General features: G+C 42.3%; 1 protein-coding gene across 1 annotated transcript in view; it reads right to left on the minus strand.

The window, feature by feature from the left end:
- Positions 1-25916, minus strand: part of JAKMIP3 (Janus kinase and microtubule interacting protein 3) — an 893040-nt gene that overhangs the window by 252827 nt on the left and 614297 nt on the right. The window contains exons 7-9 of the mRNA XM_085606202.1: positions 23914-24045; positions 22754-22789; positions 3328-3387 (exon numbers count right to left, since the gene is read on the minus strand). Coding sequence (XP_085462328.1) covers positions 3328-3387; positions 22754-22789; positions 23914-24045 — 228 coding nt within the window. The remainder of the gene's footprint in view (positions 1-3327; positions 3388-22753; positions 22790-23913; positions 24046-25916) is intronic.

A 25916-nucleotide genomic window follows, 5' to 3' on the forward strand; every position in this document is an offset into this window, starting at 1 on the left:
AATTTTGTTAGTGTAATTTTCGCCACATTCACTCACCACTCATTTGCCCCGCCTCACCACTCTTTGTGGGTGGCAGCCGCCCCTGCAAACATAACAAAAAATACCAAGGAATGTCCCTATGCAAAGTTAGATGGATCATATCACAGCTGTACCATTTAGATGGGGATCTGTGAGGCACACCAGGAGAATATGTTGTTTTATAGGTGTTGAATGCTGCCGATAGATTGAACAGAATCAGAGAGCCAACAACACTCTCATCCACAAATTTGTGCAGTTATGAACAAAAGAAACAATCAGAGCCTCAATAACCAAACCTGGCCGAATACCAACCAGCCTGTTTTAGGTGAAGCAAGGAATTTCCCATAAGAAATCAATACTGCTGACAAGTAATAGACTTTTTAAGTAAGTAAGTAAAAAATGTTATTGTATCAATTAACAAAAATTGTTACAAAAATGTCTCCAATATAATATACAAGAGCTTATTTACTACAATAGACACAATTAAATACTACAAGTCTAATCCATAAATTTGAAAAGAAAAAATAAAATCATCAATTTATAAAAGGATAGTATAACTCGTGTATCAAGTTAAAAGAGCTCAGGGCATCTGTCCCCCTGAGCAAGGCGTCACGATACTGAGAAATTCATGTAAATAGAACATTTGAAGACCTATTTAAGAAGTGAGATATAGATTCAATAAGTATTAAATGCGACTTGTCACAACATACAAATCAAGTCTAGACATGCCCAAGGTGCAGTCTTAAAGGTCTAGATTGCAAGATGCGTTATTTAAGCAATCTTTTACTTTGTGTACAAATTTAGCAAACCTAGCCAGTTCCATAGGTAACTCCAGACTAAACAAGAGAGTCATAGCATCCTTGCAGTTACGTATCCCATATTTAAAAAACAATGGTCTTAAAAAAGTACGACGTGCATGTGTTAGGCAATTGCATGTACAGACCAAATGTACCATGGATTCTACATATTGGTTACATAGTCTGCAGTTGGTAATCGTCTCTAGTGTTTTCCATTGCCTGTTGATATCTTTTATCGGCAATACCATGAGCTTTGCTGTTAAAATTTGCCTTAAGATTGACTTATTTAGTGCAGCGTCGAGATATGCTTGCCATTGCCGATCTTCATAGGAAGTGATGAGAAACCCGATGTTACTTTTAGATCTAGTCAGCTCTTTCATGTCTTCTTCCTTCGAGAGTGCCCTGACCTGCTTCTTTAGGATAGATTTTAATGTGCCTGGCAGGTGGATTACATTCTGCAGTTTAGTCATGTCGAGATGTAGTGCAGTGCAGGCAATTTTCAGGCCATTACTCCATGAGTTGTTAGGTTGCATGAAGATCACTTTCAAAGTTGACTTCAGAGTATTGGGGGTAGCCGCACAAACTCCTCGATAATACCGCACACACGTTGCCCAGTGCTCATAGTTTTGCTTATTCAGCCCGAATTCCAGTCGCACCAGGACGTTACGTTACGTTGTACGCTCGGCAGTTGATGTGTTCAAGGCTATTGTCAAAAGCAGTTGGGAATGCTAACTGGCCATATGAGATTGAGGGCAGCAGTTTTGCCCGTATAACTTTTCTGATAGATTTTGTTGTCGGGCTGTTTAGTTTAGCATTAAGCTTACACAAGGCAAACGTCACTGCCTTGGCCTTTATTTTGGCTGAGGCAATGTGAACGGTTGGTTTCCCATTGCTCATCAGCCATACCCCTAAGTAATTATATTTGGATACTGTTGATATCTTCAAGTTACCCAACCTCCAGTGGTGACTGAGTTTGTTAGCATACTTTCCAAATATAATTACCTTCGTTTTGCCTGCATTTGCTCTTAAATCATTCTTGTTATTATAGCGGTTTAATGCGTCCAATAATCTTTGCATGCCTACTATTGTATGATCTAGTAATACCATGTCGTCTGCATATTGTAGCAAATTTTTTTTTATTAAAGCCAATTTTCGGAGATAGAAAGTTTACGGTGGAAAATGTTTTAGCCAAATCTGCTGTGTATAGGTTGAAAAGCAAAGGTGCCAATACGCAACCTTGTTTTAGGCCACGGCCTGGTGAGATCTTTTTGGTGGCCGAATTTCTTGAGGTTTTCACCCGAACCCAAGTTCCAGTGTAAAGGCTAATTACTGCCTTTAAAAGGGTCTCTGGTATCCCCCAGCTATGTAATTTCCGCCACAACAGACCGCGATTGACTCCATCAAAGGCTGCGGAGTAGTCCACAAAGCATGCAAATAAAGGGAGAGACTTTTTTTGTGTTGTTTGTTCTATCATGTAAGCTAATGTTATGATATTATCCATTATAGATGCACCAGGTCTGAAGCCATTTTGGCATCTTGGAAGGATTTCGTTTTCATTGTTCCACGTCTGGAGATCTTGTAGTAGAAGACTAGCGTATCCTTTGGCTTCAACGTAATAGACTTCTCCATAGGTTTCAATGGAAACAGCGACCACAAAGTGGGTCTAAAATTTGCCGGAACATCTCACTATATGGATGGCTTGTTTAAAAGTGGCCAGTCAATGGATGAATGAAACTCACTGGAGATGTAGCTTGAAGTTATCCAGCTATTTATTAGGCCCATGCTGTCTCTTTGTTTCCCTGAGTTGAAAAAGCCTTGGCTAGAGAAAATAAAATTTAATTCTATCGGAGACATACATACAAGACCCATCTAGGCATGAAAATGAAACAAATTGTCCATTGTAGAGAAAAAAACAGCTCCCTTTACCCAGTTCTGCATTTCTAATAATCACCAACAATATGAATTATAGAATGCTGCTTTGTTTGATGATGTCAGCTTGGATTTGCAGATATAGTGTGACATCATTCACTATCGCTCCCCATTTACACCACTGGAGCCAACGTGGCTTTCTTTATGTTTTATTTTACTTTCACAAATCCTGGTGGGAACACTGGGCTGACCTCATTCCAATACCCTTTTGCAAATGTGCTTCTCTCTGATTTCCCATAAATCCAAAATAAACTACTGGGAGTGAGAGCAGAATAGTTTACTCAATAAAGGCTCTCGAAGCAGATCTTTCGGGCTCCATCAATATGAATATCAATCCACTCTTTTAGTTAGTTGCAAAATGTATTTTGATTTCTGTAAAGTGAATAAACAGTTTATAATACATTAGTAGGTGACCCTCCTTATTCAACTTTGTGTGCAGTTTCTCAAGCAATAGATTTAAATGTGTAAATTCTCTCCATTAATGTATGTTTCATTAAATTTCCCTCATTAAGAAGGATGCCATATATTTACTCGTGCTATGCATTGCTGTACACGTTATCCTCACTTTAGAGTAGTTGCTTACCTTTGGGAGTTTGGTCATTTTCTTCCGTTGTTTTCTGTATCTTAGAAGTTTATCTCTTTCCTACAGTCATAGAATAAAAATAAAAAGATTAGAGTCCATACGTAGTTAAGATTAACTGTATGCATTTCACTTGGTATTATTTTTACATATTTCACGTGAGGTTCCACGAGTATTTGCCATTATCTCAAGACCTAACTATACAGCGTGTCATACTGTGTCTTGTATTTATCATTTGGGAGTAACTATTAATTAGGATATTGTTGCAAAAAGCTTTCTTGAAAGCAGAAATGATTAATGAGCACCTGTTCAACAATTTTTACAAACTGTGCCTTCTAACCCTGGGCGTAGTCCGTGAAGTAGTGCTACGCGTAGCTACTCAAAGAGCACTTCGCACTACGCGAGCTACACGTAGCACTTCGCGAACTGCGTAGTACCCTGTTCGCACTGTGCAAGATGCCGTTTTCAATGATTGCACAGTGCGGACAAGCATCCGGCACTGTGCAATCATTGAAAATGGCATCTTGCACAGTGCGAGCTGTAGTTTTCTGCCTCTCGAGTAGACTTTTACTCGAGTGGCAGCTTTCTCAACGTGGACTGGTAGTTTCTCATCGCGAGCGGTCGCGAGCATACGCTACCACTCGCAATGAGAAACCTGACCTCCCCGCGTTGAAAATCTCGCCGGGAGGTTTATTTCCCACGCTCGCGATCAGCAACTTGATGTTGCTGATCGCGAACGAGGAAAAAGTCTCGCCGGGATGTCATTTTGCATGCTCGCGGTCGCCAACTTGACGTTGAGGACCGCGAGCAAGCAAAAAAAGACGGCTGCACTACGCTACGCTACGCGTGTTTGCACTGTGCTAGGTGCAATTCGTGTAGTGCAAAGTAGCGCAAACTTCGCAAACTACGTGAGCGTAGCGTAGTGCTTTTCCCAGGATTACTTCTAAGTCATATTCCTCTCTTGAAATATGCTTTCGAAATCAGTGTTTGTCATCTGAAAAGAGCATTGGGTCATAGGAGTCAGAAAGCGGTTTGGTTTTAAACTGCGTTTTAGAATAATGGATCACATCTCAAAACTATTTTCTGAATTGGTCTCACTCTGCTGCATGCCTCTTTTATTTATTTTTGTGGCCTCCATGTGGTAAAGCATGATAATCCAGTATGACTTCAGCATATGGTTCTTAGATGGTTCGATTTCACATTAAAGTACAAAAAAGCATATTCTAATGCAAGAAACACAAGAGGCGCAAGAATGCTTGCTCACAGATCAGTGTGAGAAGGGAAACAGTCTTTACAACGTGGCATTCACTACGCAATGCCTTTACCATGTGTTCTTTCCCACACAATGCCTTTACCATGCAATGCCTTTACCATGCAGGCCTTTACCACTGATGCAACTTAGAGGCTGCTCACTCTTTACATGAAACTTAAACTTTTAATGAGAACGATAACAGACACCTAAACTGAATGTGCACCTTGCACACTTCTTAGAAAATGACAATGATTATGAGAAAATGTAGTACATGCACTCTGAAAGAGTGCTCAGATTGTAGAAATAGTGGGGAAATTATATAATGTGTGTCTAAATATGTTTAAGACTTGATTTTCGTATAAGTCTAAATCATGCTAAACACTCTAAAGTTGTTAAGTATTACTTATCTAAACGGAACTTTTGGTATTAAACAATTAACACAAATTGATATATAAAAGCTATAGTTATGATACATTATTAGGTTTTATTTGCAACTTTAATTAGTTTATATGCTGAACTTTAATGTAAATTGGTCACAAAGCCATTCTTTTTTTCTCTCTGAAATACACTATTGAATTATGAAAAGTTGGTGCAAAACTGTTATCCAAGTAGATAGAAAGCTTAAACTTTCCTGATGTGATCTGTATATGCGTAGAGTTTCAAATTTCCTAAAACAATAAAAAAATAAAAGTATACACATATGTATATGTTTTTCAATGTAGTAATTGGCTATACTTGCTATTGAACAGTTTCATGAGGCAATCTATGATAATTGACTGCCAGGACAAATGCATGAATGAATTTACACATGCTTATGTTTAAAGATACACTCATATATAAATTGTGCTTTAGTGCCATTTTATACATTAACTTTACTTCATTCTTTAGGCCTGCACTTTCTCATGATGTCTGTGAGAAGGTATTCTATTTCAGCTATTCACTCATGTAACGTTCTTGTACTTTCTCGTAAGACGTATGGAAAATTGATACATATTATATTAGAAGATTGATACTCCTATAAGAACAAGACATTTGCAACTAGTACACGAGAAAGGTCCAACTTTGAATGGCATTTTGAGATTTAACCTGTGTGCCTGAGATGGACAGTCGATTCCCACACTTCTTGTGGGAAAATTCTTAACTGTTACTACTTTTGCATCTTGTGAGTGGAAGATGAACTCATGAATGTCAGATGGTGATGGTGCAACATCCGGACTGAATGAATTATATTATCAAATGGCTAAGAGGGAAGTGAATGCGACTTCTTCTGGTTCTTGGTCCGATCAGACGGCTTTCTTACCCGACCACATTCTTATACTGAAAACTTTGCGGACTCCTTCCTGTCCATGCAAACGGCAGGAACATCTTGCTTAGCAGACTTTCCTTGGACTCTTTGGCAGAACCATATCTCGTAATGTCCTGCCGAGAATTCTTTTGAAGCTGCTTATTTTAATATCCCTTCCATGAACTATCCTCCAATGGGCGTTAAGAACTTTACCTGTAGACTCTGTGTAATGTGTAGTTTTATACTATACCTACCTGTAACCTGCCTATTTGAGACTCATAACAGAGCTTCCTAAATGTCGACTGATGCTTTGTTTATCATTACTAATTATTTTAAACTTTATTTTAAACTCTGTCTGAGTCTTTAAAATTTCATAAACGTTCTTTCCACAAGGGTTGTGTCTGAGATATTTAGAATCCAAAAGTATAGCAGAAATAGTCATAAATTGTTCACAGAATATCAGGTTCTGTTGTTGCTCTTTTGTATTTCGGTAGCAGAGTTGTTAGTCTGTGATTCTAGTCCGTTTAAATTTCTTCTGGAGATTTGGGCTTCCAGTTGCCATCCTGTATCTTTACAGTATGGTCCTAAGAATAATATACCTGAATTTAATTATCAATCTATAAGTTGGTTACTAATTCCTGGTCCTCATTGGGTAGCCAACGTTGACACCCTAATTTCCGTCAACCCTCAATACGATGAGCAAGATCCATCAGAGGACCACTGAAGGTGAGATAAAATGCACTAAGTAAAGTAGAAGTACAGGTTAATAGGGCCCGGTAAAAACGCTGAACACCAGCTATTTACCTTTAACACGCAACAAAAAGGTAAGTATATATCTAGTAAGTGTGAGTCTGTATATATATATATATCCAACCAAAGTGCCACGCAAATAAACCATGACCTTAACAGGGCGGCCAGTGCTACTGGTGCGAGGCTTCCAGGAAAACATACCATCCAAGCCTCCTTTCTTTCCAAAGAGGCACACCGGCGCTGGCTGGGTTGCAATAAAACATTTATTGGTAGAACAACACGAAGGCAAGAGGCTTCCTTATCCCAACGTTTCTGCTCATAAGAGCCTTGATCACGGGAGGCAGTCTCTGAATTTTGAATTCACCCACGTGATTTGCTTTTAAACAGCGTGGGCCGTATTCTCTCACAGAGTGCGCCAAGGAAATCTTTTCAGGCTTTAAATGTAAAGGGCACCTTAATCCAATGTCTTTCAATGTTTGTAATGCGCCCCAAATTATTCTTTTTCTTTTTTCCATGCCTTTTCCATCACGCAAAATTAAAGTCAGCTTCATTGCACAGTTCGTAATAATAATGTTCCACTCACTTGATTTTAAAGCAGCACCAGCCCGCAATATTGGATAAACATCCTTCTGCTCCCAAACTCAAATATATATATCATCTTGCGCGGTCGCTAGTAGGTAGTTATAGTTAGGACCTAGTTTCCATAGGAAATTCTTATCATTCTTTTCCTAATAACTTTGGCGCCGGTTGCCGAATCTTCGCAAAATTTTCAACACTGGTGGGGCACTCTGGTCAGCTCCTATCCTGAAAGGTTGGGGGTGATTTGTCAATTGGGGGCCGAGAAAAAAGGGGGTCCCAAAACACGTTTTCCCCATGTTATTTCCCATAGGAAATTTTAGACACGGCTACAGCCCGAACTGCTGAACGGAATTACACCAAATTTGGCAAAAAGGTAGCCCTTGGTTCAGAAAGCGCCCTTTTTTTTAAATGGTGTAAATCCGTTAAGTAGTTCCAGAGAAATTAAAAAAACTAGTGGACAAAAAATCAATTTCCCATAGGAAAATTTAGACACGGTTATAGCTAAAACTGCTGAACGGAATTACACCAAATTTGGCAAAAAGGTACTGTTTGGCATAGAAAGCGACCTTTTTAAATGGTGTAAATTCGTTCAGTAGTTTTTGAGAAATTAAGAATTAAAGATAGTGATGTCTAGAGGCACGGAGGATCCGCGCACCCACCAGATCACGAGCTTCATGCTAATTGGCTGTCAACACTCAAAACCAGGAAGTGTTGGCAGCCATCTTGTCCCTCCGTAGAAGCAAGGCACAAGAAAACAGAAAATAAATGTGTTAAACAGGAAAAGGGAGCAGGGTAGAAACACCCTGACCCCCTAGGCCTGCTCAGGGGGCCCCACAAGGACCCCCAGGGCAAAAAAAAAGCATTTATTTATTTATTTTTAAATTGAGGGATGTGCAGAGGATCTGCGGATCTGGCCGTGAAGATTTAAAAAATGAAGCGCAGGCTCCCGCACTTCGTTATTAATTAGCCCACCGGTGAGCCAAATCCCGCAGGCAAGGGCAAAAAATAATTGCGGGGGCCCAGGTGGACCCCCGCAGCCCCGGGGACCACCACCTCCCAGGGCATCTATAAATATTTGCGGGGGTACACAACCCCCCCGCAGCCCCGGGGACCGCCACCCCCAGAGCTTTCTTTTTAATGTATAGGGGGCCTCAAAGGCCCCCCCAGACCCCAGGGACCGCCACCCCCGGGGCTTTTTTAAAAAAAATAGTAGACCTGTGTGGGGGGACCGCCATCCCCCAGGGCCGGCTCCTGCAGTGTCCCGAGGTGCCTACCCCAGGGACACTGCTGTTTGCAATGGTAGGGCAGGAGCCTCGCGGCTCCCGCCCTGTCATTGCAAACTCTGCTTTGCTTCATTGAAGCGAGAGCAGGGAAAACTTCTCTTGCTTCAATGAAGAAAAGCAGAATTGCTTTTCCATAAAGGGAGCTGCATGTCAGCAGCTTCCCTTGTGGAAAAGCAATGCCGGCTCCCGCAGGACGCGGGGGGCCGGCAGGACCGTGGGGGGATTGGGGACCCCCCACGGTCCCCAACGGGAGGCCAGGTCCTGGGGGATGGGGTCTCCGGGGCCATGAGTGGCCTGGGGGGGGGCCACGTGGACCCCTCCCTCATAAAAAAATAAATAAAATGTTTTTAAAACTACGCAAAGGCTTGCTCCGGGGATTGGGGTCACTGGGGCCATAAATGGCCTGAGGAGGGGGGCCACGCAGCCCCCCTCCAATTAAAAATAAAACAATGGACATGCTCTGGGGATGGGGTCCCCGGGGACGAAAATGGCCTCAGGAGGGGGGCCATGCGTCTCCTCTTCCGTTTTTTTTTTTATTTAACAAAATAGGGGTCCGGATCTGGGGGATGGGCTCCCCAGGGCCCAAAAATAGGAAAGGAATGGGGGCCACACAGCCCCCCTTCAAAAAAAATTAATTAAAAAAAAAGATCGGAATCGCGCCGGAGGCCACGCCCCCTCCCTGCAGCACTCTGCAAACACGCCCCTTGGTGCATTGTAAGATGGGGAACTAATTCCCCTTGAATACTGGGGGTCCCTGGGGGCTACCTAGCCCACAAGGAATCTCCAGTATGCGCCAGGGAGCTGCGTTGCAGAGAGGTGTTCATAGGCCACGCCCCTTTTTACACCTCTCTGCAACGCAGGTCTGTGGCGCTTACTGGAGGTACCTGGGGGCTAACTGGATCCCAGGGACCCTCAGGATTCAAGGGGACTTTATCCCCCAACTTAAAATGCACCACGGGCGTGTTTGCACAGTGGTGAGGGAGGGGGCATGGCGGAGGTGACATGTGTACAAACACGCCCTGTGGCGCGTTTAAAGTTGGGGAATTATTCCCCTTGAATACTGAGGGTCCCTGGGGGCCAACTAGCCCACCAGGTACCCCCAGTATGCGCCAGGGAGCTGCATTGCAGAGAGGTGTTCAGAGGCCACGTGCCTTTTTACACCTCTCTGCAACGCAGCTCTGTGGCGCTTACTGGAGGTACATGGTGGGCTAGGTTGGACCCTAGGGACCCTCAGGATTCAAGGGGATTTTATCCTCCAACTTAAAATGCACCACGGGCGTGTTACCTCCAGTAAGTCCCACACAGCAGGATTGCGGAGAAGTTGTCAGACGCCTTAGAAATTCACTAAAAAACAAAGGTTACAGGGAGATTATAGTTTGGGTCAGATGTTACTCATATAATACCAGCGAAATTCATCTTTTATAGTTAGCTCAGTTAACTTATAACTCGCACCCCGCAGTGCACTGTTTATGACCTCACATATTACATCACTCATAGCATGGTCAGTGACATCACTGATGACATTAGCTCAAGAAAGGGAAAACTTCAAGCAGCCAGGTGTCTGCTGTGATGCAGTGTTGAGGTATGACCGAAGACTCTTCTGACTGCTCCTGTCTGTGGAAACTCTAGGTCACAGTGCCTCCCTTTGGCAATGTTAGTGTTTTAGATAGCGCCAAGTCCCCAGGCAACCTTCGCAGGTGGCCTATCTCTCTCTCCTTTGTAATAGGTTCATACCATGACCAGTGACACAGACACACATGTTGACTCATAGAAGATATCCATTTAAGAATACAGGGCAGGCTGTCATTAGCCACTGGTGGCAGATTTCCAGGAGGTGACCTTGCAGCATTACGGTACCGAAGTGTGTGACAGAGACTGGTTCTGGCAAGTCTCCTCCAGTATGAAAGCAGACTGGTAGTATCGCCCCTGAACCCACCTCTGACCAACAGAAGCTCTATGATTTAGGCCCTGGTTCAGGCACTGAATTCCCCATGCAGGCTGTCACTGGCCATGGCCATTAGTGGCACACTGCCCAGCCGCTGGCCTAGCAGAGGCAACCTGTATCAGTGTTCAGGGGTGTGTGACAACCTATTTCAGTCAGACGTCCTACACCAGTATGAACCCAAGTTGTTAATTCCCCCCCATCAGCAGGCTCATGATTATGGCACTTTCCAAGCACTGAAATAGTCAGAATGGCCTGTCACTGGCCATGTTTGCCAGTGGGTACGAGAGGGCCTGTAAGCAGAGCATGCTCCAGTCAAGCCCTTGCACCAGGGGTAGACCAGACTGGAAGGTCTCCCCCGCAGCCCGGTAAATTAACCCAGGCTCTGTGTAATGGCCGCCCTACTGCTACAGCCTTCCCCTCTAACCCCAGGCTGCTGAGTCACCATCCTTAATGCCGCTAATTGCTGCGGTACAGCAGGTAGACGCCTGCTCTCAGCCCGGGCTTTGGATCACGTATTCAGAGGAAGGCGCTGCTTCATTGCAATGCAAACCCAAGAGCTTGTTTGACATGGCACTCGCTAAGGAAATAAGGGTTTAAGAATGTATTTCCTTTATTTCCCTGTGTTTTATGTGATTGGAAGGAGGGTTTCAGAAACAAAGTACTCTAGAAGCTATTTTCAATAATTAATGTTAGAGTGCAGGTAGATTATTTTGGTAAATTGGTTGTTATAAAGAAAATATTGGTTTTACCTCACCCTATCCCTAAAACCTTGTAAATGTTTATAATCTCTCTCACTCTCTCGCTCCGTGTTTCCTCTCGTACTGTCTCTCGGGCTTTCTTTGTCTCTCCCTTTTTGTCACTCTATCTCACTGTACTTTTCTCTCCTCTGCTGCTCTTCCAGCTCCCCCCTTACCTCAAACTCATACTCAGATTCTAGTTTAGTCTAATTCTCTGTCACATTGTCTCTCTTACCCAGACCTCCCTGCATGTCTCTATCCTTTCAGATCTTGGTGTCTCTCACCTCTTTATTTTCTTTCTTGCTATCTCTTCTTCATTGCACCGCTCTCTATCTCTCGGGTACACACATGCATTCACTCTCTCAAGCACATACATAAATGCAAACACACATACATAAATGCACACAAACACAACACATTAAAATCCCTGTGCGCACGCATACACATAAACACACAAATGCATGCCACAGACAGACACACATACATTTGAACTCACACAACCACACATAGCATACTTATCTGCACATGCACATATACATACACACGCATACATAAACAAATACCCACGCATACATATACAAACCTCAGTCTTTCACCGTCACCGTCTTTCATAATCGTACTTTCTTTCACTGCCTTAAACTGCCTTAAACCCTTCACTATCTCTCTCCATATTTCCTTCTCATCCTGTCTCTCACCCACTTTCTTCTCTTTGTCTCTCCCACATCCTCACAAACACTTCTTTTTTCTCTGTCTCTCTTGCTTCTCTCTGTCATTCTGACTTTCTTCCCTTCCTCTCTCTTCTGTTTCTGTCCTCCGACGCACACTCTTTCTCCATTCCCCACTGATACCTCCTTGCACTCCTTGACTTCATGTCACTCCCTCTTTCTTTATTTCCACCCCTTTCATTAGCGGAACTATTGTGTTTTCCATACCCATGCACACACGCTCACTTCAAACGTGGAGAAGATGATTCAAATTCTGTCATTAAGCGTGCGCACCTGATAGTAAACATGGGAAGCCTATGAATGGTGTGTAAATTATCGGATACTTTGGGGACCTTTGAAATTCAGTCCCATCATGGTCTTTTCTCTTTTTTGCATCATCTCCTAGTTATTCCTGCCCTTTCAGGGTCATAAAACATTGCAGATGATTTTATAAAGAAAGGCACACTTCAGGACAGCAGGTGCACCTAGATAGGAACAGTGTGTGAATGTCGGCAAGGGGTTTCACAAAATCTCAAAGAATAAGAAACAAGAGCTCTTCTGAAATGATTTTCAATGGGACTCAGTTTTTCAAGTTCTCTAATGTGTGGGAAACCTTTTTATTCTGGCGTACTGTGTTTTTTGTGCCCATGGCTCCGGGAAGGTGGCGGTCCCCGGGGGCCAATATCGGCCATGGGGAGGTTTATATGTATGTTAAGCTGAAATACAAACAAGTGCAGGAGACTGTGATTGACCACGCTTGTTTTTTTAAAAAAAATTGCGGCGAATTTGTGACTCTGTCACTATTCCGCAGCAATTTGTAAAAAAAAAAAATTCTGCCTTGATGAGGTTATAGGGAGAACCCTGCACCAAGGCTATGGGTCAGATTAGTCATACCCTGACCCCTTTTCTTATTTTTCCTTTTTTAAGGGATGCGGCTGAGTCCGAGTCCCAAGATGGCTGACAACACTTCTTGGTTGAAGTGTTGGTAGCTAATCTGATCTCTGCACGAGATCGAGAGTATTCGCGGAGGGGTCGCCTCCCGAAATAATCCAATTTGGTTTTATTTAAATAGCTCTAAAACTACTGAACGGATTTACACCAAATAACAAAAAGGTCGCTTTCAGAACCAGGACCTTTCTGTCAAATTTGGTGTAATTCCATTAGGTCTGTGGTCGTGTCTAAAATCTCTATGGGAATTAACATGGGGAAAAAGCATTTTGGCCCCCCTTTTTCTCAGACTCCGATTGTCGAATTAGCCCAAAACTTTCAAGACAGCAGCTGAACCAACTCATACTAATTATGAAAATTTCAAAAAGATTTATCAAGTGGCACAAAAGTTATTGGCAAAACAAAAAACGCTTTTCCTATGGAAACTAGGTCCTAACTAGAACTACCTACTGGTGAGTGAGTTACCAAGCCATGAAAGTTATACAATCACATTTATCACATGTAATAAATAATATAAAAGTGAGTTGGAAAGCACAGTTAGAGTGATGGAGTCATGCCTCCTTAACCATGAACCGGCCAAAGAATTTACACAGTTGCACAACTCACTGTTTTTATAAATCTGTGGGAACTTCCAAAAACAGAGCAAGGCTAGGGCGAAAGACACCAGATCTAAACATCACTGGTATATCCATGAATGTAGATGTGCCCGGTACGCCCTTGGTGAAGCAATTAAGTCGGGTGTTGTGGCTAAAGAGCGAACTGCCAGGTCTACTTACAAGAATGTTATCCAGTGCTCCAAAAAATCTTGGGATGAGGACAGATGGCAGGAATTAAATTGCGCTTGCGACAGTAACAACTCCAAGTGGTTCTGGAACGTGGTTAAGTGGGGCAGGGGTGGAGTAGCACAGTCACCGGAAAATCACGTTGAACCCTATGTGCGGGTTAGCGACTTTGCCACTCAATACGCTGATGGCGAAGCAGAAGATAAATTACCATTTACGATCTATCCTTACCCTGCTGACAGGGTATTTGATGAGGCAGATGTCAGTGGCACACTTAGTGCTTTAACAGGTGGTAGAGCCCCGGGGATAGACTGTATCCCTGCCAATATTTTCCTGTATGACAGACCAAAATGGACCAACTATATACTACTACTCGCTAATGGCATAGCCCAAGGAGCACCCATCCCGGCCACTTGGCGGGGGGCGGAGATAATTTCCATATATAAAAAAGGAGAGAAATCCATGCCTGGCAACTATAGTCCCAAAAGCCTTATAGATTTGATACAGAAAGGGGTGGCCAGGCTTGTTCTGGCCAAGGTCCAGGACTGGATTGATGTTAATACCATTCTCACCCCTCTCCAGGCAGCCTTCAGGGCCCATATTTGCACAATTGACCAGGTCTTTCGCTTTGTTCTTATATATTGGCGGATAATCATTCTCGGCAAGGGTAGCATGTATGCTGCCTTCGTCGACCTCAGATCCACCTTCAGCCTGGTCTCACGGATTAAATTGTGGGAGGTCTTGAAGGAGATGGGGATGGCACTCGATTTACTTTCCTTGATTACCCACCTCCAGGAGGAAAACTATGCACAAATAAGTTGGGGGCGGCAGGAAATAAGACAGATCCTGTGTGAAAGGGTGTCTGTCAAGGATGTGTGTGGGCTCCCACATTGTTTCCTCTCTTCATAAACGGAGTCGCAAACTATCTTGATGACATCCACACTGATGCTCCTGTCTTAGCTGGAAGAAAAATTCCCATTCTAATGTTTGCAGATGACACGCTAATAATCTCCAAAACTCCTAGTGGATTGCAGGGTGCCCTCCATCGTTATGAAGAGTTTTGTCTCCTGAGAGGTGTTAAAATGAATGCAGCCAAGACAAAGTTCATGGCATTTAACCAGCATAGATCCTTCAAGGGGAAAATGATGATGGATGGGCTCACCCTGGAGCAGGATGATGCTTTTGTTTATCTGGGCATCAAACTGCAGAAGGACATAAGGTGGAAGCCACATGGCACTAAAGCATCGGCAGTTATCTGGCACCCTTAGAAAGGAATTTGAAACGTCTCTGACAAAGCCCCTTAGTCCGGCATTTCAAATCTATAACAGCAAAGTGGTGAGCTCAGTCCTATATGGGGCTGAGCTGTGGGACCTAGAGAATTTGACCCAGCTAACAAGTTCTAAGAATGCGTTTCTGTGCGCGATTACCAGTGTGCCACAGAGTACACCTACCCTCCCCCTAAGGAATGACCTAGGCAGGAAAGCCCTGACGGATCTAACCAGGCTATGGCCAATTCTATACTGGCATAGAATATGGTGTATGCCGGAACTGGCAGCATATACAGAGGCCGAAGGGATATCATCAATTTGGATTGTTTCCACAAAATCAGCTGGTTGCGAGGTCTGAGAAGTCTGATTAAGAAAATGGGCTTATCACACCTGTGGGATTCCCCATCTACCTCAATGTTCCCGTCAAAAAACAGCCTCAAAGAAACCTACTGGGAAATGGTTGCACATGAAGAGTTTAGGTGCCATGACCCCACCTCACTCTTGGGGCTCTTTCTTCAGATAAAATCATGCCCGTGCCTCGAGCCCTATTGGGATATCATCAAAAAGCCTTTGGACCGAAAACTTTACTTCCAATTCAGACTAGGATCTATATCCCTGAAGTGTTTTTCTTCCAAATGGTCTTCCACCGGGGACAACAAATGTCATATATGTGCCAAATATATTGAATCATATTTGCATGTGCTTTTAGCCTGCCCTGCCTATGCCGGCCCGCGTAAAGTTTGGCTGGCGCAGCTCTGTAAGAATATGGGCACAAGATCACACAGCATAGCCCCGCGAATCCTTTGCTCTGATCCATCGCCTAGGTACGCAACCCCCGGTGGCAAAATTCTTGAGATGGATGTGGCACATTCGTTCCAAACAAATTATGGCTGGAAAATGATCATGATAAAATCCTTTAACATCGTGTAGGTGCATGTGGGCAAAATGTGACTTGTGGGGCCCAACACGACTGTAAAGGCTTATGAGACTGTCTGTACTTTATGTTTTGTTATGTCATTTCATGTTTTTTTCATAAGGCAATAGCTCCAATTGCCATTCTTGCCATTTTTTGCACAAACGTTTTAACTTAGATTTGAACTTTTGTACTGTTTTTTTTAACTTTTTATCTGTAATGCTTTCATGACTTGCATAGTTGAACAAAGCTTCTTCGACTGACTGAATATGATAAACATACAGTCCTATATACACAATTTAAAACTATAAATAAGTTTAAAAAGACAAGTGGATCTAATGGCAACTCATATCAATGCTATGATACCAGTCAGTCAGTCAGTCAAAAAGATTGTTTATTTAGACCCTTGGTCTTTAAACAAGGACGAACATCCAATCATCATACATATCAATGGTTTAAAAAATCAGCTCCAGTTACAAACTTTATCAAACAAATAAAATACTACCACTATATTAAATATCCATCTAAAAGAAGTGCAATCTATCTCGCAATTATTTAAATTCCAAATAACATTCCTAAAAACTGGTGTACTTCCATGGTAAAGCAGCAACATCTACTCTTCACATTTTTAAGAAAATTATTAACTGCAAGTATAAACTTCCCTAATGCACATGCTACATCTAAGGCGTGCATATCTAACAGCAGATCTCCTGCCTGTTCCCGATTCCTAACCTCGTATTTTAGGAATATTGGACGTAGCCACAGTTTTTGTGCATCGAGAACATATAGACAGTCCAATAAAATGTGTAGAATGTTGCATTTTGTCCCTAAATTGCAGGTGCACTTCCCATCTGGGTCAACCATAACCCTCTTAATCCTATCATTCTCATAACATGGATTAATCCCAGTCCTTATCTTTAATAATTCTCTCCTTATACAGCGATTGGGAAGGAAATCTAGGTACGGGAATTGTTGGCTATTTTGCCAAGATTTTAACATAAAATGTACGGATCTTTTCCCTTCCAAGTATTGCCTATCCGTGGCCCATGATATTTCTTTCCCTGCTGTCCTGAGTTCCGCCTTACTTATAGTCGGATGCAAGTTCTGCTGGCTTACATCAACCATCAAATCCCTACATGCCATAGTCACTATTTCTCTAACCCCCTTTGCCCACTTCATTTCACTCTGTAGGATCTCACATTTACACCAAGAAGATACTTTTTGCCCCTCTTCACCACCCAGGCATTGCCAGAACCTTATTAGTGCCATGGTTGAGATTTTCTCCCATGAGACCATACCTGTTTCTAGTCTTATGGCCTGTATCATGGAGGAACTAGTTAAGGACAGCAATTGTTTTACACATTTTCCTTCTTCAACATCCCACTTTCTCTTACCACTTAAAAATAGCAGTTCAGCACCATATAAAACCTGGGGGGTACTATAGCCCTATAGGCATTCTGGTCAGGTTTATCCGTCATTTCGCCATAGGAAGCATTACATTTCCTCAGGCCACTAACTGAGGTTAGGGCCCGATTTCTTAGTTCATCCAGATGAACTTTTCACCTCATAGATTTCTCTAAACAGATTCCTAGATATTTATACTCATTAACTTTCTCCAATTTTATGGAGTCTAAGACCCAGTTGAAAATCTTCCTCTTTTTGCCGAAGCAGAACATCTTTGTTTTTTACAGGTTTACTGTTAATTTCTTTCGACTACAGTAATCCCCAAACTCTTTGAGCTTTCTCTGGAGACCTATCTCAGTGTGGTCCATAATCACCAAATCATCTGCGTAAAGTAAGCATGCGATATGTTTTCCGTCGGCTGGCCCCCCTCATCGATCTGAAACTGGCGGGCCAGTCTGCTATAAATAAAGAAAAAAGCAGTGGGGCCAGCACACACCCCTGTCTTAGCCCATTTTCAATCAAAATCTTCCGTGACAGCGTTCCCTCTGAATCAAGAATAACCTGGGCCCAATTCTGACTATGTAGCCCTAGTATTATTGATATGATCCCCTTGGGGATATCTAAGACCCCTAGCATTTCCCAAAGCCGTTCTCGACCCACCAGGTCGAATGCGGCCCGGAAGGCTACGAAACAGCAGAATAAACTACCCCCCTGTTCCATAGATTTCCGAGCCAATGCCCATAACGCAAAACAGTGATCAATTGTGGAGTGGCCCTCCCTAAATCCACCCTGTTCGGGAGGCACCACTTCATTGTCTACAGACCACTCTTTAAGTTTTTCGAGAATTATTTTAGAGAACACTTCTTCACTGATATCCAGGAGGTTGATTAGCCTATACTTTTTGGGTAGCATGGCTGGAAAATGATCATGATAAAATCCTTTAACATTGTGTAGGTGCATGTGGGCAAAATGTGACTTGTGGGGAAAATGATGATGGATGGGCTCACCCTGGAGCAGGATGATGCTTTTGTTTATCTGGGCATCAAACTGCAGAAGGACATGAGGTGGAAGCCACACATCGAAGCCATGGCACTAAAGCATCGGCAGTTATCTGGCACCCTTAGAAAGGAATTTGAAACGTCTCTGACAAAGCCCCTTAGTCCGGCATTTCAAATCTATAACAGCAAAGTGGTAAGCTCAGTCCTTTATGGGGCTGAGCTGTGGGACCTAGAGAATTTGACCCAGCTAACAAGTTCTAAGAATGCGTTTCTGTGCGCGATTACCAGTTTGCCACAGAGTACACCTACCCTCCCCCTAAGGAATGACCTAGGCAGGAAAGCCCTGACGGATCTAACCAGGCTACGGCCAATTCTATACTGGCACAGAATATGGTGTACGCCGGAACTGGCAGCATATACAGAGGCCGAAGAGATATCATCAATTTGGATTGTTTCCACAAAATCAGCTGGTTGCGAGGTCTGAGAAGTCTGATTAAGAAAATGGGCTTATCACACCTGTGGGATTCCCCATCTACCTCAATGTTCCCATCAAAAAACAGCCTCAAAGAAACCTACTGGGAAATGGTTGCACATGAAGAGTTTAGGTGCCATGACCCCACCTCACTCTTGGGGCTCTTTCTTCAGATAACATCATGCCCGTGCCTCGAGCCCTATTGGGATATCATCAAAAAGCCTTTGGACCGAAAACTTTACTTCCAATTCAGACTAGGATCTATATCCCTGAAGTGTTTTCCTTCCAAATGGTCTTCCACCGGGGACAACAAATGTCATATATGTGCCAAATATATTGAATCATATTTGCATGTGCTTTTAGCCTGCCCTGCCTATGCCGGCCCGCGTAAAGTTTGGCTGGCGCAGCTCTGTAAGAATATGGGCACAAGATCACACAGCATAGCCCCGCAAATCCTTTGCTCTGATCCATCGCCTAGGTACGCAACCCCCGGTGGCAAAATTCTTGAGATGGATGTGGCACATTCGTTCCAAACAAATTATGGCTGGAAAATGATCATGATAAAATCCTTTAACATCGTGTAGGTGCATGTGGTCAAAATGTGACTTGTGGGGCCCAACACGACTGTAAAGGCTTATGAGACTGTCTGTACTTTTTGTTTTGTTATGTCATTTCATGTTTTTTTCATAAGACAATAGCTCCAATTGCCATTCTTGCAATTTTTTGCACAAACGTTTTAACTTAGATTTTAACTTTTGTACTGTTTTTTTAACTTTTTATCTGTAATGCTTTCATGACTTGCATAGTTGAATAAAGCTTCTTTGACTGACTGAATATTATAAACATTCAGTCCTATTTACACAATTTAAATCTATAAATAAGTTTAAAAAGACAAGTGGATCTAATGGCAACTCATATCAATGCTACGATACCGCTATGGCTTAAATTAGATTGGCTTCAAATACAGTGCCAGTCAGTAAAATCATGTGTGCACCTCAGTTAAACAAATAATAATATACCTATAATTTAAGCCTTCGGTTCCTATGTAAAAATTAAAAAAACATCCAAATGTTAATAAAATAAGTATTTACTAAGATTTTATTACTCAAAGCTTGGAGTTGGTTAAGGCCTTTTTAATTTGGTTCCATGCACAATAAAGGTACCGAGATACAGCAGAAAACTATTTCTCTTGAATCACTTTTCAACAGACTTGCAGCTACTCAATAGTGCCTAATTCCCATAGCAATTATCAATTTCTTGTGTGCTATCTTATAGTGAGGACAGAAAAACAAAAAATGCACTTCCGTCTCAATAGTTTGTGGGCAACTAGGATAGAATTTTAAGTTGGTAGATCCATTGCACCATTTCGAGGTATGATCTCTCAGCAAAAGGCAACATCTACACTGCACTTATAGGCATTTGGCCTGGAAAGGAAAAATGTTATCCATATAGGGAGCAAGCCTTGGGACACAATGCTATTTCAGGAACTGGCCCGTTATGCAACCCTCCTGATGGACTCTTTATGTTTGCAGCAGAACTTCCTCCCAATGTAAATGCTTTACTTTCTGTGTGTCTGCTTTAGGGATCTGCTCTGGTGCTGTCCACAATTCTCCCAATCCTATTCTCTTACACATTTTCCTTATTGCATTCAAACAAGGAGTACTCGCATCCTTCTCAAGAGCTAGCAATTCCTTTACAGAATCCCTATAGGCTGCTAACTCTTGGGTAGACTAAAGTCTAATGGTATTCAATGTATTGGGGTTATAGCTAGATCATGTCTCAGTGGTGTGATAGGTGAACTTGGGGGAATTTAAAGAGAGCCCTAATAAATGTATTCTCAACTTTAGTTAAACTTTCTGATTTGACATATGCCCATACCTCCGCTCCATATACTACCGCTGTTAATATCAAGACTTTATATACAGTAATAGCAAAAGACACTGCACCCCCAGAGGCAGCCTTATTTTTTCTCCCTATTGCAAATGCTTTCTGGTGTAAAATGACTTTGCTTTTTTCCAACTGAACTTCCCAAGTTAGGTTCTCTGGCAGTCTGACACCTAGATAATTAAAATGTGAAACTGTCCCAAGGGGCAGCCCTTCCATTGTTACATTCCCTCTGTACGATTGAAGGGGATTTATAGTCATAAATTTCAATTTAGTTGGATTCAGCTCTAAGCCCCTTTCCTCGCAAAAGGCAACAAAGGCATTTAATTCTGATTGAAGCCCCATTGGTGTTCTGGATATTAGCAGAGTGTCATCCGCAAACATTAAGATCGGGTTGGACACTCCTACTAGTTTAGGTGCATCATGCCTACAATCTGCCAACTTTTTTTTTACAGCTTCATTGATATATAAGGTAAAAGTGTGGGGGTGAGAACACAACCTTGTCTCATCCCTAGCTTAATATCAATTCTATCTGTTAAATCTCCTGCAATATTCCATCTCACCTTGGCATACAATTTTGCGTGGAGAGTCTTCAAAATCCATAGCAAGTCTCTAGGATTCCATAACCGACCAGGACTTCCCATAGGGTATCCCAGGGGAACATGTCAAATGCCGCTCTCAGATGAATGAGAGAGACATATAGATGCTGATGTCTCTAGGTGACATATTTCCAAGATATCACCTTGAAGTGAAGGACCTGATCCAAGGTACTAATCTTAGTCCCGAAACCCAAATGTGTGTCTTCGGGAATATTATTCTCTTCTATCCAGTCATGGAGCCTAAATAACACATGGCTACAAAAAATCTTTTATGAATTATCCAACAGGCCTATAGTTCGATAGGTTATCCCTTTCCCCCTTTTAATATATGGGGATGATGACAGATCCATACCATGTGTGGGGGGTTTGGGTCACCCTTTAAAATACTATTACATACCGCGTTTAAGTCAGAGATCAAATTTCTGGTTGAGATAGGAACAGGTCGCCCGCTATCCAATCCATCCCAACGCCTTTTGTTTCTTCATCTGTTTTAGTGCTAAATCTATTTCATTTAAGGTAAAATGTAACTGAGCTGCAGTGAGAACGGGTACTCTCTTTTCCCCATGAGTAAGATTCCCCTCATTCCCAACTGATTCTCCTGCTAGAGATCTGCTAGGAGTTTTTGTATAATCCAACCCCTTGTACAAAATTCCAAAATGGGCTACCCATGTATCTGGCTTTATTACTGATTCTAGACAATTGACAGATCATAAATTAACTGCTATTAATTTCGAAAAGGCCTCTTGATCCCCGTTTCTTATCCTTCTGTAATTACTATCCATCGTTCAGCTTCCCAATCCCCTTTAGCTCTAGATAGGGCAGTCTTACACTTATTCCTCGCCTTGACAATTTCTAATCTGTTGCCCTTTTATTTACAGAACTTAAAAGATTGTATTTCTCTGAACGATTACTTTTCATATACCATGAGGTGGGGAGTTTTGGACAGGAATCCCTCTTCTGCTCTACATATATATATATTTAGGGATCTCACTTACCTGATATATCCTTGCCATTTCAATGTAAAGGCATGTGTGGTAAAGACTTGTGTGGTAAAGGCAATGCATGGTAAAAGATGCGTGGTAAAGGCATGGGTGGTAAAGGTATTTGCTTTAATGTAATGCAAGCGTGTCATTATGAGCGGTTTTGAATGGGCAGATCTTGAAGTTATCACAGACTTATAATACACTTTTACATGGTGTGGTGTGATATTGCATCCAGGTGTTTTATGGTTTGCAGGTTCATAATTGACCTGCGATTTTACATTACAGTGGGTCTTGCCATCAACAAAATAAACAATTATTGAGAAAATGAAGAAATGATTGGGCGTATTCGAGAATCTTTGATTGTTGTTTCTGAAAGCAATTACTTTTTGCTCCCTCGTCGCACGCACACACAACCATCTGTTGTTATTCACTGCACAAAAAATATGTACCCAGATTACATAGCCACGCGATATTGTGCCAATCTTGTATTTTCGTTGCTTGTAAAGCCTACAGTTGCTTTAATTGAATTTATTATTTAAAACAGGATAGTGAGAGAGTATTATTGTTTTTATATATAATTATTTTTTGCTGTGATTTTTGTATGGACAGAGTGTGAAAAATAAATGTCAAAAATGCTACTTACTATCACGCTTTTCACGTAGCCAGCGGTTTCAAGAGTCTAATAAAAATAAAGTAGCACATATGAATTAGTATTAAAATCACCACATTTGCCGAACAATATCACAGACTTGCGTTGTGCATTTTCATTTTCATTTCTGTTTCTATAATTTGTGCTTCACTATCTAAACACGTTGTGTGTATAATTCCTCATCTTATACATTTTTAGTATCATTTCAGCATTCGAGGCTTTCTGCACCTGATTTTAGCTCTACCTGTGGATATCGAAAATGAAACTTCGGCGCAGTCCCTGAGCTTCATAAGGCAGTGTATAACTGCTCCCTTGGCCACCCACTGACTATAAATTTCCTTTTACAAATTTTAAACATTGTAGTTTTGGCTAAAAGCATTTTCATGTTTAAGTGATATGACAGTCTTATCAAGTTCTCAATATTGCAATTTCTATTAGGAATGACAATAATAAACGCACCCATGAGACATCATACAGGTCTGCTGTTCTACTGAATACCTATATCTTGAAACAGAATGTAAAAAAATCATTATGCCCAATGATAGGATTTTCTGAGTTCATTTCTTGAGACATTATGGAAAAAGAGGGAACTGTGCCATGTTGGCAATTTCTGACTCTCCCATAGGGCAATCTGGCAGTGCCAGAATGACTATTCTCACGGATAAGTCTGTGGGTCTGTTTTTTGGCTGTTTGTGGGCCTGTTTTATGGTCTGGTGCCAGTTTTTACTGCTGTTTTTCCTGATTTTACCCAAAACATTGCTCGCCGCAAGCACAAATACATGCAGTTTCTCATATCTTGCAAAACCCCTACACAGAATGTATTTAGAAGTTTTAAACTCGCCCAGTTTGAAAATGTGGGCCATTTTATTAGCTGTTTGATTCGCTAAAGGGGGCCACTTTTATTTTGGTGCCCAAGACTATTTTCTGTCCCTGTTGGCGAAACTGGAAATCTGGGTTGCCATCCTGAAATCATTCCTCAAGACCCCCTTAAGGAATGAATTGACTTATAAGTCCTCGTCCGTTAAAAATAGAAATCGTAGGAACAGGCATTCATATTTTTTAAAGAAGTATTGAGCTATTATTAGGAGAGACTTCCATTGAGAAGCAAACAATTTGAAAACATTAAGATTGTATTGATCGCTTTGCATACGTACCTTGGAAAGTTCATCTATGATAGTTTGTTGTTCAAGTACCTGGAGCCTCAAAAAATCAACTTCCCTCTCTTCTTGACTGTGATCGAGGTCATTTAAAGAGCTTGGTCTCCGGATGGGTCCCACTCTTTGTCTCTAAACAATGTATAGGCAAAGTTATGTTTTCAGAGGAGGAACAATATATTTCCATGCACAAGCCAGTTTTATCAGTTTGACTTCTGTTACAGAACAGTGTAATTAAATATACAGTAATAACATCTTATGTAACTCCATGGAAGATCTTCAGTTTCTGTGGAGTTGAAATAAATTATTTTATTTTTTTAGCAGGCATGGATAACAACACACTCAGAATGTAATGATTTGCATATGTGTTACACAGATGTAGAATATAATTAATGTTTAATATAACAACTACTTTTGGCCCACTTGAGGTTCAACCATTTATGTTCAGCTATATCTGCAATTTTTAAATGTGCTTTTGTGTAATTCCTTGTGATAGGACCACAGTGAAGGAAAGCACCATAAGCTTTTTATGAAAGCGTGTGCCTAAAGCTTGGAAAGAAAGAATTACATTGTGCGTCACAAAGTTTACCGCATTTACTAGTAGATAGTAGATGGTAGCCATGCCAGAAGGGAGTCTTTGTAAGCGATGTGCTGAATCTTCCATGATTGTACAGCTGAGCAAGAAAATTATGGTGCCACCTGAAAAGTATCCACTCTCAAATGAAGTGCACACAGTTTAAGGCAATAAACTCTGTGAGGGGCATGAAGACTTGATGTGAGGATCTTCGAGTCCCAGCATTTGATGATCCTGCCCCTATTAGAAAGGGCATGGTTCGGCGTACCAGCAATGACATCACAACACTAGTGCATATAGGATTACATATGTGTGCCTCTCAGCCCCATGAATGGAGAGCACTTCCGCTCATCACTGTTTTCTGATCAGCCCGCTGGCAAAAAGGTACAAAACACTCGTGAAGGACAACATGGGGAAAACACACATGAAGACAGAGCAGCCAGAGTCAATGTTGGTGAACCAGTCACATACAAGTGGTCTTATAAGGCCCAGCAAGAGTTCAAAGGCATTCTCATTACAGGAGATAGAAAGGGCTCAACAGCCACATTTACCCTTTCCACCCAAAAACCCCACAGAGGCAAGGACTATTAGAGGAACTAACAAGCATTTGCAATGCAATAGGTTTCACATTTATGCGAGACCTATTGCATTGCAAATGGAAGGCATCAGGGACAATGGGAGGGAGGGTGGGTGGGGGGGAGAAGGCACAGACAACGGAAGGGAGGGCGGGCGGGGGAGAAGGCACGTACAATGGGAGGGCGGGAAGGCACAGACAATGGGAGAGCGGGCGGGAGGAGAAGGCACAGACAACTGGAGGGCGGGCGAGGGGAGAAGGCATGGACAACGGGGGAGGGAGGGTGGGGGAAGAAGGTACGACAATGGGAGGGAGGGGGGGAGTAAAGAAAGCACCAAAGCATGTTGTGTCTGCAGTAGGATAACCTCATTAAAGAAAATAGTGCTCACAGTCTAAATAACACGTACCGCGTAACAACTGTAGTAAAGAGGCCAGTCGCCATGGGAGGTAACAAATGAAGAGGAGGCGGTACTAAGGAGGGACTAACAAGCCTATTGACCAATTAGAAGCCAGCATTTTGGGCAGACAATGACACAAGCCAATGGTAAATATGGGCGGAGAGTGGGTGGGGCCTCTATTCCCTACTCCTCCACAATACGTCTCACAGAGCAGCGCATGCGCGCTTGCTCTAGGCTCGACCTAAAAAGTACTCAGCAGTGATACAAGCCCTCTTCCACACAGACCACAATGCGGGCCCAAAGCACATTTCTGTAGCAACTGTTGCTCAGAATGTGCCCACTTTAGCAGCACCCACGTCTGTGTCACTAGACCACCGCTAGGTCCAGATATAAAAGTCTCATAGAAACCCTAGTTAAGCAGGGATAGTCGAGAAGTGGCTCTTCATCCCACCTCCTA

The sequence above is a fragment of the Triturus cristatus genome, chromosome 1_2 (genome assembly GCF_964204655.1).
Source record: "Triturus cristatus chromosome 1_2, aTriCri1.1, whole genome shotgun sequence".
NCBI classification, from domain to species: domain Eukaryota; kingdom Metazoa; phylum Chordata; class Amphibia; order Caudata; family Salamandridae; genus Triturus; species Triturus cristatus.